Genomic DNA, 18,993 nt, shown 5'->3' with positions numbered 1-18,993 from the left:
AGATTGATAACAATTTTAATCAATTTTAGAATAAGGCTGTAACCTAACAAAATGTGGAAAAGGTCAAGGGGTCTGAATACTTTCCGAAGGCACTGTATATAAACTCCATACTACGTTTCATGTTTTGTGTTAGACTGCATTCTCTGAAATTACCCAGTCTGTTTAGACTGTGTTTGCAGTTGGCATTTCTTGATGACTTCTACAGTGTTGCTTTGTGTCCGAGCCTCCCAGATTGAAAACAATGTTTATTGTGTCAGTCATTGACATTTCAAAACCATCCCTGATGTTTTCATAGAGACAAAATATACTTGTAAGTGCTCACTGTCATGACATCTCCCTCTGATATTGTGATTGTTTTCTCACTGTCTGGAGGCTGAAAAGATTTGGCATGTGTCCCCAGATCCTCAAAAGGTTTTACAGCTGCACCATCGAGAGCATCCTGACGGGTTACATCACAGCCTGGTATGGCAACTGCTCAGCTTCCAACCGCAAGGCACTACAGAGGGTAGTTCGTACAGCCCAGTACATCACTGGGGCCAAGCTTCCTGCCATCCAGGACCTCTATGTCACTGAAAGGCCCTAGAAATTGTCAAAGACTCCAGCCACCCTAGTCATAGACTGTTCTCTTTGCTACCGCACGGCAAGAGGTACCGGAGCGCCAAGTCTAGGTCCAAGAGGCTCCTAAACAGATTCTACCCCTAAGCCATAAGACTCCTGAACAGCTAATCAAACGGCTACACAGACTATTAGCATTGCCCCCAGACTATTTGCATTGCCCCCCCCCCCCACGCTGCCCTTACTCTCTGTTATTATCTATGCATAGCCACTTTAATAACTCTACCTACTTGTACATAATTACCTTAATTACCGACACCAGTGCCCCCGCACTTTGATCCATTGACACTGAACCAGTACACCCTGTATGTAGCCCCACTATTGTTATTTACTGCTGCTCTTTTATTATTTGTTATTCTTCTCTCTAAATTTTTTAGGGATTTTCGTAAAACTGCATTGTTGGTTAAGGGCTTGTAAGTAAGCATTTCACTGTAAGTTGTAATAACATTTGATTTGAATTGATTTGATTATGTGGGTTTTCATGCTGACTTTGATACCACATTACTCAGATCGAAACAAATATCTGCATCAGACATTTTAGTCAGCTTTATAAAATAGTTGGTTCTATTAGTTTTAACATGATCATTTTAGATATACATGGCAGGAAGACCTAGTTGTACTTGTCACTTCCTATATATATATTCACAGCTCATAAATAAGAAATTAAATAATTACACTTAATTGCTAATAACTATAAAGTATGGTCCTTCCTGCATTTATACACTCTAACCTTGTGTTCTGACTTCCATCTTGTTGCTACGCTACCATTTAATGTGCAAAAAAAGTGTAAAATAAGACCATGTTATATGTTAACCTTAACTACGTGTTGAGTGTTTGAAAGCTTTTAGTGCGTTGAATTAGATGGAGATGGGATGGGAGAAGAGATTGGACACACTGGGGATTAGAAATTGAATGTGAGAGAGTGGCTCTGACAGAAGGTCTCAAGGTAACAACAGTGGGTACTCTACATAGGGGGATCAAAATGAAGGAATGCAAAGTTATTAAGATGGACTGATGCAGACTCTGGTTACTTTATTAGGTCTGGTAAACAGCTGACAAGTGTTCCAAATCCTTCTTCATGTATGTGCCAAAATGTCTGAAGAAGAGATGATGTATACATTTGGTTATGTCATACCAGTAGTTGGTTTTCTTTGTATTGCTCAGTTGGCAATCATTCATAGTCAACCGGAAGTATACCGCCCAAACATATATGTGTGGTTGTCCCCATGCGTAAGCATGAAGGAAAGCCGTGAGGCGAGTGTAAAATTGCTTTTGCCTAGCTACTGCACCCACTTGAGGTCCGATTTCTGAAGCAATCATCTGTAATTATGGCACTGCCCCTGTTTCAAGTGGTTAGTTTTGTCTGCCAGCTGCCTACGATTGAGTACATTACAGATGTAAGATCTTAATTTGAGCCAGTTCGCTACAGCAGGAAAATAATCTTGCAGCAATAGGAAATGTGAATTGTTATGTGGATTATAGCTAATTGTAAAAAAGGGTAGGGGTTGATACCTTTTCCTTTAGGGCAAATCAAGTCTGCAATTTTAAAGTGGAAATTACAAACTTTAGAAGCCTTTTTAATGCTGGACTGCACTAAAAGTTTTGATTTCTTAGCAAAAAAAAAGAGTGATCAAATTAAGACCCTACATCTGTAGGTGCGGTTTTCCCAATGACAGAGATGGATAGCGTTCGGTCCCTATCTCCGTCCATTCACTTCTCCGGTGATAAATCTCTATCCTAATCATTTGGTTTTATCCCTCTTATAACTTTTATACAAGCTAGTTAATAGACCGACACCAACCAAGTTTTCCTGATGACTGAATGAAAAGCTCTCCATTACAAGAGGATGGTTTGACTGGATATGGTTTGATTTGAAGCTGGATAAAGCTCAAACATTGTACCATAATGATGCCTGTTGTGATGTGAATACCTGCTGTGTTGGGAGTTGAGCCAAGAAAGTTTGAGATTCTATAATTTCCCCAAGCAGATACCTATCGTCTCACAGCAGATCTACAAAGTGTCACCCAATGGGAGTGCTATACATAATTAGACATGAAACAGAACGTTTCCTGACTTTGTTGTCAGTAAGTCTTGACTGGATTAAAGGTTGTGAATAGAGGACATAAATCCATCCATCTTTGATTGGCATTAATATATATATATATATATATATATATATATATATATATATATCACACAACGTGTGGGTCTAATCCTGAATGCATCCTAGCCGGTGTCAATTACACAAGTTACCACCGGCTAAATCCATGACATTAAAATGCCTATTTACTCTGTTCCGTCTGACTGCGCAATCCAATATCTCATTAGCCCAGCCAGGCAATTTATGAACTTGATCTCCATTATAAAAAGCATCTAGACATTACGTCACAGTTCTTGTAGACTAACATTAAGTTTTCAACAGCGGAGATTTATATAAATATTACTGTCTGTCTCTCCGACATTTTCCACATTTTTTCAATATTCAAATTCGACCTCCAGCTGTCCCATAGTATGAACGTGTCGGAAGTCGGGATGAGACAGACAGGTAGGCAGCTTTTCTCCATCATTTTTATGTATATATACAAAGAACTGTCGATAGAAAACAAGTCAAATGAAACAAAGCGCAGCTAGTTTTCCAGCTTCAGCTTTGAAGTGATTGTGTTAGCTGTGTTGTTGGCTAGCTCTTGAACAACAGTGTCCTGATTAGAGTGGACATTTCCTATGCCAGGTGAAATCTACATCATTAGCTCATTGTTATGGATGTATACAAATAAATGTCACTAGAAAATAAATTAAACAAATGCAGCTACTTCATTTTTTATTCTGGCTGCACTGTTTGATGTGACTGTAAGTTAGCCATAGTTGGCTAGCTAGCAAGCAAGAGATAAGAATGATGCCGGCCAATATGGCAATGGAACATTTTGAACAAACGACTGGGTCGTGTCAATAGATACAGAACAAAAAGACTGAGCGACTGGGTCGTGTCTTTAACAATCGAACCGATAAAACAAACAACCAGCCGGCTTGGGTAGCAACCCTAGATTTGTGTTGGGGCGATATCTTGTGGAAGGATGAAATAGTATTAATAAATTCATCAAAATAACGTTTTTAATGAAAATATGTAAATCATTATTTGAATATTTTGGTAACCCATTGTATAAAAGTGATAATTCCCTCGAAGCCGGTGTTTGGACCTTGAAGCCTGTGTTTGGACATTGTCTCAGGCCTAACAACCTCCGTGCCAATATCCTCCAAACACCAGCTTCTCTGGCATTATCATTTACAGTAAATATACTCATATGAAGAGTTTATATCCAAAACGCTTACATCCCTACATTTTTCACATTTTTGTTTTTTCATCAGAAATGGTTGCTTATGGGTTATGGGTGTGTAAAATATGACTATCCTGCAAAACCAAGTATCCATTGTTTAGCTCGAATGGAATGTTGGTACTCCGTATATTTGACTGTGATATGTGGTTCTCACCTAGCTATCTTAAGATGCACTTACTGTAAGTCGCTCTGGATTGACCCATGTATTTATCTCTGTGTACACTCTCAAGACTCTACACACTCACGCACACTGATACTCCAACACACGCACACGCACACACACACACACACACACACACACACACACACACACACACTGAATTTGCATCCACACACATAACATGCACAAACATTTATACTGACAGGGGTGGGAAAACTTTTTGGCTTGAGGGCCACATTGGGATTTTGAAATTCAATAAATTCAATGGAGGGCCACATATTTTAGGGGACCAATTGTTTGTTAAAATCAATTTGCGAGGGCCTCCCGAGTGGCGCAGTGGTCTAAGGCCCTGCATTGCAGTGCCTGAGGTGTCACTACAGACCCGGGTTTTATCCCAGGCTGTGTCACAACTGGCCGTGAATGGGAGACCCATGAGGTGGCGCACAATTGGCCCAGCGTTGTCTGGGTTAGGTGAGGGTTTGGCAGGCTGGGATTTCCTTGTCCCATCGCGCTCCAGCGACTCCTGTGGCGGGCCAGGGGCATGCGCTTACACTGTCGCCAGGTGTTCAGTGGTTCCTCTGACACATTGGTGAAGCTGGCTTCTGGGTTAAGCGGGCATGGTGTCAAGAAGCAGTGCAGCTTGGCTGGGTTGTGTTTCGGAGGAAACCCCCTTAGACAAGCACACATACAATCATATACAGTTGAAGTCGGAAGTTTACATTTACTTAGGTTGGAGTCATTAAAACTCGTTTTTCAAACACTGCACAAATTTCTTGTTAACAAACTATAGTTTTGGCAAGTAGGTTAGGACATCTACTTTGTGCAAGAGTCATTTTTCCAACAATTATTTCACTTATTACAATTCCAGTGGGTCAGAAGTTTACATACACTAAGTTGACTGTGCCTTTAAAGAGCTTGGAAAATTCCAGGAAATGATGTCATGGCATTAGAAGCTTCTGATAGGCTAATTGACATAATTTGAGTCAATTGGAGGTGTACCTGTGGATGTATTTCAAGGCCTACCTTCAAACTCAGTGCCTCCTCAGAAAATAAATTGTAGACCTCCACAAGTCTGGTTCATCCTAGGGTGCAATTTCCAAACGCCTGAAGGTACGACATTCATCTGTAAAATCAATAGTACGCAGTATAAACACCATGGGACCACTCAGGCATTACACCGCTCAGGAAGGAGACGTGTTCTGTCTCCTAGAGATGAATGTACTTCGGTCCGAAAAGTGCAAATCAATCCCAGAACAACAGCAAAGGACCTTGTGAAGATGCTGGGGGAAACAGATACAAAAGTATCTACACCCTCAGTAAAACAAGTCCAATATCAACATAACCTGAAAGGCCGCTCAGCAAGGAAGAAGCCACTGCTCCAAAACCGCTATAAAAAAGCCCGACTGCAGTTTGCAACTGCACATGGGGATAACGATTGTACTTTTTGAAGAAATGTCCTCTGGTCTGATGAAACAAAAATAGAACTGTTTGGCCTTAATGACCATCGTTATGTTTGGAGGAGAAAGGGGGATGCTTGCAAGCTGAAGAACACCATCCCAACCGTGAAGAATGGGGGTGGCAGCATCATGTTGTGGGGGTGCTTTGCTGCAGGAGGGACTGGTGCACTTCACAAAATAGATGGCATCATGAGGACGGAAAATTATGTGGACATCAGTCAGGAAGTTAAAGCTTGGTCGCAAATGTGTCTTCCAAATGGACAATGACCCCAAGCATACTTCCAAAATTGTGGCAAAATGGCTTATGGACATCACAAAGCCTTGACCTCAATCCTATAGAAAATTTGTGGGCAAACTGAAAAGGTGTGTGCGAGCATCGAGGCCTACAAACCTGACTCAGTTACACCAGCTCTGTCTACAGGAATGGGCCAAAATTCACCCAACTTATTGTGGGAAGTGTGTGGCAGGCTACACAAAACGTTTGACCCAAGTTAAGCAATTTAAAGGCAATGCTACCAAATACTAATTGAGTGTATGTTAACTTCTGACCCACTGGGAATGTGATGAAAGAAATAAAAGCTGAAACATTCTCTCTACTATTATTCTGACATTTCACATTCTTAAAATAAAGTGGTGATCCTAACTGACCTAAGACATGGAATTTTTACTAGGATTAAGTGTCAGGAATTGTGAAAAACTGAGTTAAAATGTATTTAGCTAAGGTGTATGTAAACTTCAGACTTCAACTGTACATTGCTGCTACTCTGTTTACCACACGGTATATACCGTTCTGTTATTTTTAGTGCTACATTGATATTGATTACTGCATTGTTGGGTTTAGAGCTTGCAAGAAAGGCATTTCACTGTACTTGTGTACGTGACATTAAAACTTGAAAGGTAGACCATCTGCTAAATGACTAAAATGTCAAATGTAAATGTTTTACATACAGATCTCATATTGATGCATTACATATTTTGTGTGACTATTTTTTAAATGTTGATGTATCATTTGTACAGTTCTTTATTTATTTTGTTACATTTGACTGTGCAAAACCTAGCAGTGCTATTTATCCCGCTGAGAGTAAGGTGGATATATGGCGTTTTGAAACAACAAAAAAAAGATTATTTTTCTCTCTGAAATGAAACCATCAAGTGATATATAAAAACAAAAAATGTCTGTCATTGAACACCATGCCATAATTAGATAGTGAAAAAACTAACCAATCTCTTTCATAATTTCTTTAAAGAAAAGCTCAATTACCAACATCTCTGAAAATGTATATACAATGCTTTTGGAAAGTATTCAGACCCCTTGATTTTTCCCCACATTTTGTTACATTACAGCCTTACTCATTTTGTTAGGTTACAGCCTTGTTCTAAAATGGATTGAATCGTTTTTTACCCCCTCATCTATCTACACACAATAACGCATAATGACAAAGGAAAAACAGTTTTTTATAAATGTTTGCTATTTTATTAATAATTAACAACTGAAATATCACATTTGCTTAAGTATTCAGACCCTTTACTCAGTACTTTGTTGAAGTGCCTTTGGCAGTGATTACAGCCTCGAGTCTTCTTGGGTATGACGCTACAAGCTTGGCACACCTGTATTTGGGGAGTTTCTCCCATTCTTCTCTGCAGATCCTTTCAAGCGCTGTCAGGTTGGATGGGGAGCGTTGCTACACACCTATTTTCAGGTCCAGAGATATTCAATCGGGTTAAAACCCGGGCTCTGGCTGGGCCACTCAACGACATTCGGAGACTTGTCCGGAAGCCACTCGTGCATTATCTTGGCTGTGTGCTTAGGGTCATTGTCCTGTTGGCACTGTATAGTGTTTTGGAAATAAACTCTTCATATGTACTTGATAGGAACATAAAAAGTTTGTCAGTAGGAGCTTACATAATGTGACATTGTATTGGAGAATCACCCACAAACTCACTTTTCTTTTGAGTCAAATTAAAGTACCAGTCAAAATTTTGGACATACCTACTCATTCAAGGGTATTTCATTATTTTTCCTATTTTCTACAGGAATATCTCACTGGTCATCCCCAAGGCCAACACCTCCTTTGGCTGCCTTTCCTACCTGTTCTCTGCAGCCAATGACTGGAACAAATTGCAAAAATCTCTGAAGCTGGCGACTTATATTTCCCTCACTAACTTTAAACATCAGCTATCTGGGCAGCTAACCGATCGCTGCAACAGTACATAGCCCATCTGTAAATAGCCCACCCAATCTACCTACCTCATCCCCATATTGTTTTTATTTACTTTTCTGCTCTTTTGCACACCAGTATTTCTACTTGCACATCACAATCTGCTCATCTATCACTCCAGTGTTAATTTGCTAAATTGTAATTACTTCGCTACTATGGCCTATTTATTGCCTTACCTCCTCATGCCATTTGCATACAACGTACTGTATATAGACATTCTTTTTTTTCTATTGTGTGTATTGACTGTATGCTTGTTTATTCCATGTGTAACTCTGTGCTGTTGTTTGTGTTGCACTGCTTTTGAATGAACCTTTGAATGAGTAGGCGTGTCCAAACTTTTGTTTGCAGTAACTTTTTTGTTATTCCAAACGGACGTGGCAGTTTCAGTATTAAGGATTCCTACTTTAACATGTCGCCTAGAATTGTCGTAAATGATCTCTCCCATCTTTCAAAAAATCAGGTTTTAGAGCAAAGGGGAAATCATTTCAGGTCAACAAGGTCACGATTGAAGCGACTGCAGTGCCTTTCAGTCATGGCAAATGTAGACAATCCACCTTCATGTTCTTGGAAAACTGACAGACCTATATCTACAAACTCTGCTTTTACAAAACATCTCTAAACCTCATGAATATAATTCAAATGCTCTTGAATTTAACTAATCCTAGTTCCATTTGACTAAACAGCAAATCCAATAACGTCTGCATCTTTGTTATTGCCACGGCGAAAGCTCTCTCAATTCAACAAAACGACTTATTACCAAGCCCTTGATTGGAGTCAGTGTGCTGGAGGCTGGGGTGGGGTTGTGCGCCCCTCAGGGTCACCGGGACAAGGACTAAGAGGCAATGATATGGGCCAGATGTGTTGGAGCTGCTAATAAAGATCAGTAGTGCTGTTGTATGACCAATCATCACTATTATTGTTACAAAGTATTGCTATTTTTGTCTTTGTTTTTCTCAATGTTTGTTTTTATTTGTCTACTTTTATTTTTTTATTTTATGATGTCTTGGTATGATGCCTTGGTGGGGAGGGAGGGAGGGAAGGGGTGGGTGGGAGGGAGGGAGGGAGGGAGGGAGGGAGGGAGGGAGGGAGGGGAGGGAGGGAGGGAGGGAAGGGTGGGTGGGAGGGAGGGAGGGAGGGAGGGAGGGAGGGAGGGAGGGAGGGAGGGAGGGAGGGAGGGAGGGAGGGAGGGAGGGAGGGAGGGAGGGAGGGAGGGAGGGAGGGAGGGAGGGAGGGAGGGAGGGAGGGAGGGAGGGAGGGAGGGAGGGAGGGAGGGAGGGAGGGAGGGAGGGAGGGAGGGTGGGTGGGTGGGATGGAAGGGTGGGTGGGTGGGAGGAAGGGAGGGAGGGAGGGACGGAAGCGGTGGAGTGGGCGGGGTTTTAAAGGACTGGGTGTGTTGTACTGTTTCAATGTCTCTGTTCCCATGTCTGAAAATCTACAAATAAAAACAAGAAGAAAAAAAGGAAAGCCTCTAAAGTAACCTTCACAAGTAAACAGAGACTTATGCAGAAGTTCTACACTAAACCCACTTTCCCATTTTTGTATGTCAAATATGCTATTTGGAAACAGTTATGTCTAAGTGCTGGTTAATATGTATACTCTGAATGAATCAGGCAATCCCATAAGATAAACGTAGTTGTTTTCAACACATGTGTTCTGAGGTAACCTAATACCAAGGTATTGTGGGTTAAACTATGCCTACCTTGTTCTGGTCATTGACAGTCAACTCGTCCAGATATTGCTTGAAGGGGTTTGGATGAAACGCTTCATCATAATTTTCCTCTGGCAATCTTGGGATAATATTGGCAGGTCGGATTACGCCAGGCTTGGTCTGTAAGGTTTGAAAATATGTCTCGATTCATTTGATTTAGTAGATAACAAAAAAATAAGATAACAGTAAATATACACTTAATAAAGAAATAGCAAAGCTTATGTGATGGCCATTCATTAGCATAACGTAGTTTAAACAGATTTGACATATTTGCAATAGAATAACTACCTTATAGGTGTCTGCCAGTTTTCTCTCAACAGACCGTTGTAGGTTGAAGATTGACTGTAAAAAAACAAAATATCAGCACATACTGTATATAATGTTGATGTATTTTGGATTTTTCCTATAAATGTAGAATCTTAATTTGACCCAGTTTGCTAAGGCAGAGAAATGATCCTGTAAGAACAGGTGAATTATAATTTTGATTATAATTAAATTGACATTTTAGTATGGGTTAATACATTTTTCGTAAAGGGAAAATAAAAAAAATAAAGTCTACAATTTCAAAGTGGAAATAAACTTCAGAAGCCTTTTAAAACCTTAAATACACAACAAGCTTTACATTTCCTGTTATCCTGCAACAGGATGAACAAATTAAGATCCCACATACAGTATGTAATCATCCAAGTGTCAACTTGCTGCACAAAGAACTAGTCTTCCTTTGATTAGAAAGAGTCTTTATTTGGCTTCGATGACAATGGACTCTACTGAAGACAAAATCTTGAAAAGAAGGATGTGTCTCTTGATGTAAAATTCGTAAAGTTCAGTGAATATAAATACAACTTAATGAAACATTCATGACTGGTTTTGTTTTGAGTCCTGTCTTATCATGCAGTGTCATTCCCCAGACAAAGCTGTCATGTTGTTTGCATGCTGAGATACTTCAGTAAATTGTTGTATTAATCTAAATATTTCCAGATATAGTTTATTAACTATAACAGATTACATTTTCCAGCTTGATATCTGAAGACCCATTGAGGGGTAGAACATCTGCACCGTAATGATATCATGAAAGCCAACGTCCACCACAAGTTTTCACTCAGAAAATCCCCTTCTCAAACATACCCACTACTCTAAGAAACAAAATGTTGATGTTCCCTATGCAATGTAACCTGCTTTCATATACAGGGTATCTCTAAATCTCATGAGGACAATCTTTTTCAGGATATTCTATTCATTTCTTTTCTTACAAACACATATGAGAAATGAAAACAACACAACAAAGAACACCTCATGGATTGATCAAATAGCACATTGTGTAGTCATTTAATTACAGACACAGTAATTAGTCATGAAAGTTATTGTGCTTTCCAATGTAGACATCAGATTCATCTTTTTGTAGAGCCTGAAAAGTGTTTTGTTTTTTCCTTTAGAGAGCAAGTTTGCAGTTCCAGATGCACAATAACAAGCATTCTCATTTATTTTGGAATGTATAGTGGATCCTGCTTAGGGGACAAAACAAACATACATCTGTATACTCACATATTTTGTTTCACGTCCCAATGACCTTGGCAATGAGGTGTATCGCTACATGTGGGACAAAGCAAACAGAAAAACGCAAATAATGAGAACTTTATGAGAAGACTATTCCTGGTAAAGTCAGTTTATCTACTTGCTGGGCTGTTTGTGGTGGTAATTGTATAAGTAGACTGTTATGATCCTGAATGTCACCTTTATACATCTGGACTGTCTTTTCAATCCACTTTGTGTAACACATTGTGTAGCCCTATGGAAGGGGATATTACCAACATAATTATCAGCCAGTTAGAGGATCATCTCATTTCATATGATCAGTATCTGACCACACGCACACACACAAGCACACACACAAGCACACACACAAGCACACACACAAGCACACACACACACACACACGAATGCACACACACAAATGCACACACACACTCCAACATACAAAGACAGTTGGAATAATGGATGTAGAAAGGGATATTATGCTACTGTACCTGTATGCATTGTAATGAGATTATTGTACCTGTATGCATTGTAATGAGATTATTGTACCTGTATGCAATGTAATGAGATTATTGTACCTGTATGCATTGTAATGAGATTATTGTACCTGTATGCATTGTAATGAGATTATTGTACCTGTATGCATTGTAATGAGATTATTGTACCTGTATGCATTGTAATGAGATTATTGTACCTGTATGCAATGTAATGAGATTATTTGAGTTTTCACTGAGATTTATAGACATGCATAGTGATACAACGTTTTCCGTTGTGCATTAGATTGCCAATAAGAATAGATCACATTATTGCTTTCTAATAAGTTATGAGAAACTGAACAAAGTCTGACATAAGAGACAAGCCACCTACGAGACATTTAAACAGACCGCTCATGTAAGAGGGGTAAAGAAATAATTTTGGATAACACATCCACTGAATAGTAAATATGCAATAGCGCAATCAGGGCGTATATACTTTTAAAACCAAGAGAACCACTAACAGTTTTTTTTTTACCAGCGTCAGTACGGTGTTTAAATGAAAAGGTATTTGTGTGCAGTATGTTTATCTTGTATATATTATACCTTGTAAGCATTTGTATCGAACGTGTGAATGTTGTTGTTTGTATGTTTACTATATATATCTTTATCTTATCCGACTTGCCACAACTGAAGTTCCTTCTTGGGGGAATAAGTGTTCTATTCTATTCTACATATTGCTGTGAGGGCTTCTTACATTGGAAGTTTTTCTTGGTAAGCCCTTCTCCTGATTTTTGACATTGCTATTGAGCTGCCCTCCTTTCATTTGTTTGCTGAAGCACGAAGGCCCACCTGAACAGCATCTTACATACCTTTGGTGCACATTTGTCCATTGATTCCCTGGAGTATGCGAGAGCGGGAGATGCTTGGCGCTGAAAGATGCCAAAAGTAATCATAAAAGAGAACACTTCATTTGATCTCTTCTACTTTGGCTCAAGTGAGTGCAGGTCAATACAAAACTCACCATTGGAATGGGGTCCTCTAACACTTCGTCTATGACAGCGTACAGATCTTCTGACTGCTTTCGCAACTGTGCAGGGGAACACATCTGTAGAGAGAATCAGCAGTTAAATAGACATTCTTGCAGCATATATGCAAGGCTATAGTAGCTGTAATATTCTTAACAAGACCTTTATCATCAAGCTAACAGTCCTGCAATATATGGTTTTAAAATATAAATTTGCACTTTATTTTTGAACGGACTAAATTGGTTTCCGAACACTTCAGAGAAAGTATTGGACTTTTTTACAGTACAGATGCTCAGCTGCCTCAAAGTCAAGTACATCTACATGGAAACGTGTAAAGAAAAGTTGTGGCAAACAAGCATTTACAGAATATATTTACAAAATAATTGATGCTACAAGTACACAGTGTCTTAGGAATCAGAGGCCACACTGTTCTGCACTATACTCCACTGTACTGTACCTCTGCATGTGTGTCCTCTTTCTTACGTCTGTCCACTGGGTCCTGTGAATCTCCTTCTTTGTGCACTTGATCATCAATTGCCTGTGAAAGCAATATAAATTGAGAAACATCAATGGACACAACGTACAGTACAGTACGTACAGGTGTAGGATCTTAATTTGATCACCCTTTTGTGTGAGAATTTTCCTGATCCGCACATACTGTATGAAATTCTTTCTTTATAGTACAATGCATTGCGAAAGTATTCGGCCCCCTTGAACTTTGCGAACTTTTGCCACATTTCAGGCTTCAAACATAAAGATATAAAACTGTATTTTTTGTGAAGAATCAACAACAAGTGGGACACAATCATGAAGTGGAACGACATTTATTGGATATTTCAAACTTTTTTAACAAATCAAAAACGGAAAAATTGGGCGTGCAAAATTATTCAGCCCTCTTAAGTTAATACTTTGTAGCGCCACCTTTTGCTGCGATTACAGCTGTAAGTCGCTTGGGGTATGTCTCTATCAGTTTTGCACATCGAGAGACTGACATTTTTTCCCATTCCTCCTTGCAAAACAGCTCGAGCTCAGTGAGGTTGGATGGAGAGCATTTGTGAACAGCAGTTTTCAGTTCTTTCCACAGATTCTCGATTGGATTCAGGTCTGGACTTTGACTTGGCCATTCTAACACCTGGATATGTTTATTTTTGAACCATTCCATTGTAGATTTTGCTTTATGTTTTGGATCATTGTCTTGTTGGAAGATAAATCTCCGTCCCAGTCTCAGGTCTTTTGCAGACTCCATCAGGTTTTCTTCCAGAATGGTCCTGTATTTGGCTCCATCCATCTTCCCATCAATTTTAACCATCTTCCCTGTCCCTGCTGAAGAAAAGCAGGCCCAAACCATGATGCTGCCACCACCATGTTTGACAGTGGGGATGGTGTGTTCAGGGTGATGAGCTGTGTTGCTTTTACGCCAAACATAACGTTTTGCATTGTTGCCAAAAAGTTCAATTTTGGTTTCCTCTGACCAGAGCACCTTCTTCCACATGTTTGGTGTGTCTCCCAGGTGGCTTGTGGCAACCTTTAAACGACACTTTTTATGGATATCTTTAAGAAATGGCTTTCTTCTTGCCACACTTCCATATAGGCCAGATTTGTGCAATATACGACTGATTGTTGTCCTATGGAAAGAGTCTCCCACCTCAGCTTTAGATATCTGCAGTTCATCCAGAGTGATCATGGGCCTCTTGGCTGCATCTCTGATCAGTCTTCTCCTTGTATGAGCTGAAAGTTTAGAGGGACGGCCAGGTCTTGGTAGATTTGCAGTGGTCTGATACTCCTTCCATTTCAATATTATCGCTTGCACAGTGCTCCTTGGGATGTTTAAAGCTTGGGAAATCTTTTTGTATCCAAATCACGCTTTAAACTTCTTCACAACAGTATCTCGGACCTGCCTGGTGTGTTCCTTGTTCTTCATGATGCTCTCTGCACTTTTAACGGACCTATGAGACTATCACAGTGCAGGTGCATTTATACGGAGACTTGATTACACACAGGTGGATTGTATTTATCATCATTAGTCATTTAGGTCAACATTGGATCATCCAGAGATCCTCACTGAACTTCTGGAGAGAGTTTGCTGCACTGAAAGTAAAGGGGCTGAATAATTTTGCACGCCCAATTTATCAGTTTTTGATTTGTTAAAAAAGTTTGAAATATCCAATAAATGTCGTTCCACTTCATGATTGTGTCCCACTTGTTGTTGATTCTTCACAAAAAAATACAGTTTTATATCTTTATGTTTGAAGCCTGAAATGTGGCAAAAGTTCACAAAGTTCAAGGGGGCCGAATATTTTCGCAAGGCACTGTATATGTTCTCTTCCTTTGTCATGTGATCTACACAGAACGAATAGAACAACTTTCAAGGTTTTACAAACTTTTTTCTTTCTTTCAATGGAGAATGTTTTAATGTATTTTCTATTGAGTCAACATTTGTAAAGCGATTGAGACTGTCAGGCATTTTGTAAATGTTCCTGTCATCCACTTCTATCCTCAGTCTGAAGCATGTCAACCCTGCACAGGCACAATCAAAGGTAAATAATTTTCTGTAGTAACAAAATAAACTCATTCCAATTCTGTTGACTAAATGAGAATTGTAGTGACTCATTCCAATAAGCATGTTGTTATTATAGCATGTTATTCCTCCATTTGACTGAATAAACCACCCATTTTCAGTCACTAAAAATACTTACATTTTTCATTCCTCAAATTGTTGCCCCAAAATCAGACTGCACTGTTGAACTTAAAGGGGCAGTTACTACATACATATTTGGACTTATAAATGTATGATGTGCACCCATTGATTCTTCAAGAATATCACTTAAAAATGCCTCATGAGCTTAGTTCAACTGTTGTACCCCATCAGAACCCAACATATTAGCTTGTTTAACTCCATTGTTTGTAAACAAAGTAAATGTAAACAAACACTATATAGCCTCAAAACGTGATTGAAACTGTAATTTTTATATCATGGATGGTCAGTCCTTGCATCCCTAACTCTGTCTATAATTTTGAATGGTTACATTTTCTCCAGCCCCATCTGTCAGCTTTTTAACAAAACAGGGGTGGGAAAAACAGTTTATTGTTTCTACTGCCGATTGATCCAGGTCATGTATGTCTGTATCAACCATAATTTGGCAGCTGTTTACCTGTAAGGTTTCTGGCTGATTGTCAATTAGCAATGAGATAGGGATATTGGGTTTTCAACAGAAACGTCAGCAGACTGTGCTTACCTGCTGGTCCAACAGAACGATGTTTGTGGGAATTGCAGCGAGGGCTTTATAGCTTAACTTGATCTTGTGTGGCTAGAGTTGAGAGGGATGGGCGGAGGGATATGAAAAATACAAAACAAATCTTATTTATAGTGCTATTCCCAGGCTGGGCTTTGCTAGAAATGTTCAAAATTATTCAATTTCTCAATGTAACAACACAATTCTATTTCGACATAATGCACTTGAACCCTACAACATTTTAATGAAAAAAAACTTTCACTAACTGTCTCTGAAAAGCAAATATGACAGTTGGGAACCAAGGACAATATAGTTACTGTTAGAGGTTGTAAGTTAACAAGATCATTTTTAGCCGAGCGGCATCTTGCCAGATACGCAATCATTCTTACAGTACTCAATGTCGGTCACAGGACATTAATAGTTTCCTTTGTCCTTGTTTACTTGACTCATGCAGGTGGCGTGCGATTGGATGCCAGCATGCAGAGTAGCTACCTTTCTTTTTGTATCAATGGAGTCTGACATCTCCCTCCATAGGCATGGAGAGGGCGTGGAGCGCAGGGAGAGAGAGGGAGACGGAGTAAGGTCTCGGGTCGGGGGCGCCGGAGAAGGGGAGAGGGTGAAACGGTCGGGTGTAGAGGGGGGAGTGGGGGGCTTAGAGGATGGACATCCTGGGGGTGTGTAGAGGGTGGGAGTGAGGTGGAAAGCTCTGTGAGCTGGGGAGACACCGAGTTGCAACATCGAGTGTGGAGGTGTTTTCAGGCCGTTCTGTAATGGGGTTGGTGATATTGTATCTGTGTACCTCTGTGCAGAGGAAACTATGCCACTGGGTGAGTGGGATGAGGCAGAAAGATGGCCCTCTGGGGCACAGCAGGAGAGAGAGAGAGGTTTAGGAGACCTGGAAAGACATGAGTAGGGCAGTGGACTCCAAACTTGGGGCCTTGCGGTCCCCCATGTGTTAAGGGTCCCCATAGAAATCCCCCGATTGTTAGAGGTTCCCATGGAGGAAACTTCAGGTGTAGACGTATCAAGGGCCTTAAAGGTCTCCTGGTTATTAGCAGGTGCAGAAGACAGAAAGGTGAGCTTTGATTGTAGGTGAGAATTCAGAGCTTGTACAAAGTTCTTGCTAACTGGTTTAGGTTCAGCAGACAGTGTGTCAAGTGTTGAGTTTGAAGAGGTCTTTACTGGTCCGGGAGACAGTGAGTCGAGTGTTGAGTTTGATGAGGAGTTTACTATTCCGGGAGGCGATGAGCTGAGCTTTGAGAAGGATGAGTAAAGAGGTTGACATGCAGAGGTCCCCTGGTTGTGAGCTGGATTAGGAGACAGACATTTAAGTCTTGAGTGTGACGAATACAGGGGTTGATTTGAATCTTGGGGCACAGAAGCCCCCTGGATCTTAACTGGTTTCAGCTCAGGTGACAGTGAGTTAAGTCTTGAGTTAACTGAGTTGTCGAGTGGCTCGGGAAACAGACGTCTGAATCGTGAGTGTGATGAGTACAGAGGTGGACTTGGAACTTTGGTGTGGTCTACTGGTTTGGGGAGGTTCTGAGGGAACGGTTGAGACAACGGTGGGACTGGTGACGCCACAAGGCTTCGATAAGAGGGGGAGGTGACCCTCTCAGAGATAATTCCATTGTTTGATTTCAGTTTTTCTGAGTGTCTTACTGGTGGGCTATGAGGGCCAACCATTCTCCATGAGGTGGAAAGCTCCTTAGACTCTATGGACAGGGGTGCATTGACAGATCTAAGGGACTCTAACACACATCCATCCCTGTGATGGTAACTCTGAACTGGGCTGTGTATGGAGGCTGAGGACTGGGCCCTGGATGAGAACACCTCCAGAGGAATAGAGGCCACACTGGAGGCTGCAGAGCAGGCGTTACAGGAAGTCCCATGGTGAATGGGCCAGCAGGGGGAGTAGGGTCTCTGTAGAGTCAGAGTAGGGGACAGGACTGGCAGGCGGCCCTTTCGGAGGATAGCTGTTAGCAGGGAGAGTCGCGTGGGAGGAGGCCTGTGGCGGGAGCGGGGGGACAGGGGACAGGGGGACGAGGAGGGACTTGCACAACAAGTTGGTGAGAGGCAGGTTGGCGGCATGTGGACTAAACTGGAGCCAGGTTCTAGGAAGTGCCTCTTGACTCGCACAACAGAGGGGGTGAACATGCCAGATCTCACTGAGGAGCACGGGGACACAGCGCAAGACGTCTCAGGGGACATTTGAAGTGCTGACCAGCTCCTGTCTTTGTCCCAACTCTCAGAGAGGATGGACTCCTGACTCTGACTCTTGGAAGAAGCAGGAAACAGGTCTGTGGAGTTCGCGGGGCTTAGTCTCTCGTCTGAGTCAGACTCTCTATTTAAAAAGAGATCCAAGCTGACCTCAGCACCCACAGGGGTGTTGTGCCACTGCTGCTGAGAAATGCCCTGGGGTTTGTTAACAGCTGTTTCCATAGTAGCGGGCCCGGATACAAAATGGTGGACTGTATTTTCTGGCTGGGTATTTATAGGGGGAGGGGTCTGGGGTGGGGTTGTGTGATCAGGAGGAGATATCAACTGAGAAGGAAAAAAAAACATGGGATAGGGGTGAAAAGGTTCTATGAATATTAATTAACACATTGTTGACTAATGATAACTGAAGACGACTGTCAATGAGGTAGATTTATTTTATTTTATTTCATTTCAAATTCTGAATTATTGAACCATGATAGATAAACATTTTGCCATTCAATTGCAAAGTAATTAAAGCAAGTCTCAGGTAAATATAATTTAGAAAAGGGTAAACAAAACTGGATTTTTACATAATCACTAATACATTGCATATCTGAGACCCATCTTCAAATCAGGATTGTAACCATAACTTCATATAACCAATTTGTTTGTCTTTTGGTATACTATGTAAAAATGGAATCTCAGAAGGCATGTTCTCTCATTTAAAAGGTACAAGCAAAGGTCACAACAATTGGAACAGTATAGATTATGGCAAGTAGTGTTTAACCAAAAATTACAATCTGCCATTTGTGTGTCATGTTTATTACTATGTATAGATTTAATCTCAGAAGCTACAGTACGTAATTAAAATAGTCACATATGGAAGGGAGTCAAGCTGTTAGCCTTAGCAAAACATTGTTATTATCAAATCTTTTTGCTAAAGTTACTATGTCTTGGCCTCAAGCAGAGAAGGTGTGACATATAGGACATGAATGCAAAGCTTTAAGATTCACCTTGTGATTAATGTTGTTGTTGG

At 40.6% G+C, this 18,993-nt stretch overlaps 1 protein-coding gene across 4 annotated transcripts in view; it reads right to left on the bottom strand.

Annotated features, from left to right (window-relative positions):
• mlip (muscular LMNA-interacting protein) overlaps positions 1-18,993 on the bottom strand; it is a 46,465-nt gene that overhangs the window by 10,001 nt on the left and 17,471 nt on the right. For all 4 annotated transcript variants that reach the window (XM_064950152.1, XM_064950151.1, XM_064950150.1 and 1 more), the window contains 8 exons: positions 16,251-18,302; positions 15,762-15,833; positions 12,983-13,063; positions 12,522-12,605; positions 12,370-12,429; positions 11,034-11,078; positions 9,780-9,833; positions 9,483-9,611 (listed from right to left, as the gene is read on the bottom strand). In XM_064950152.1, coding sequence (XP_064806224.1) covers positions 9,483-9,611; positions 9,780-9,833; positions 11,034-11,078; positions 12,370-12,429; positions 12,522-12,605; positions 12,983-13,063; positions 15,762-15,833; positions 16,251-18,302 — 2,577 coding nt within the window. The remainder of the gene's footprint in view (positions 1-9,482; positions 9,612-9,779; positions 9,834-11,033; positions 11,079-12,369; positions 12,430-12,521; positions 12,606-12,982; positions 13,064-15,761; positions 15,834-16,250; positions 18,303-18,993) is intronic.

The sequence above is a fragment of the Oncorhynchus masou genome, chromosome 31 (assembly GCF_036934945.1).
Source record: "Oncorhynchus masou masou isolate Uvic2021 chromosome 31, UVic_Omas_1.1, whole genome shotgun sequence".
NCBI classification, from domain to species: domain Eukaryota; kingdom Metazoa; phylum Chordata; class Actinopteri; order Salmoniformes; family Salmonidae; genus Oncorhynchus; species Oncorhynchus masou.
Note: the sequence above shows the minus strand (reverse complement) of the source record. Positions and strands in the feature narration are given on the sequence as shown.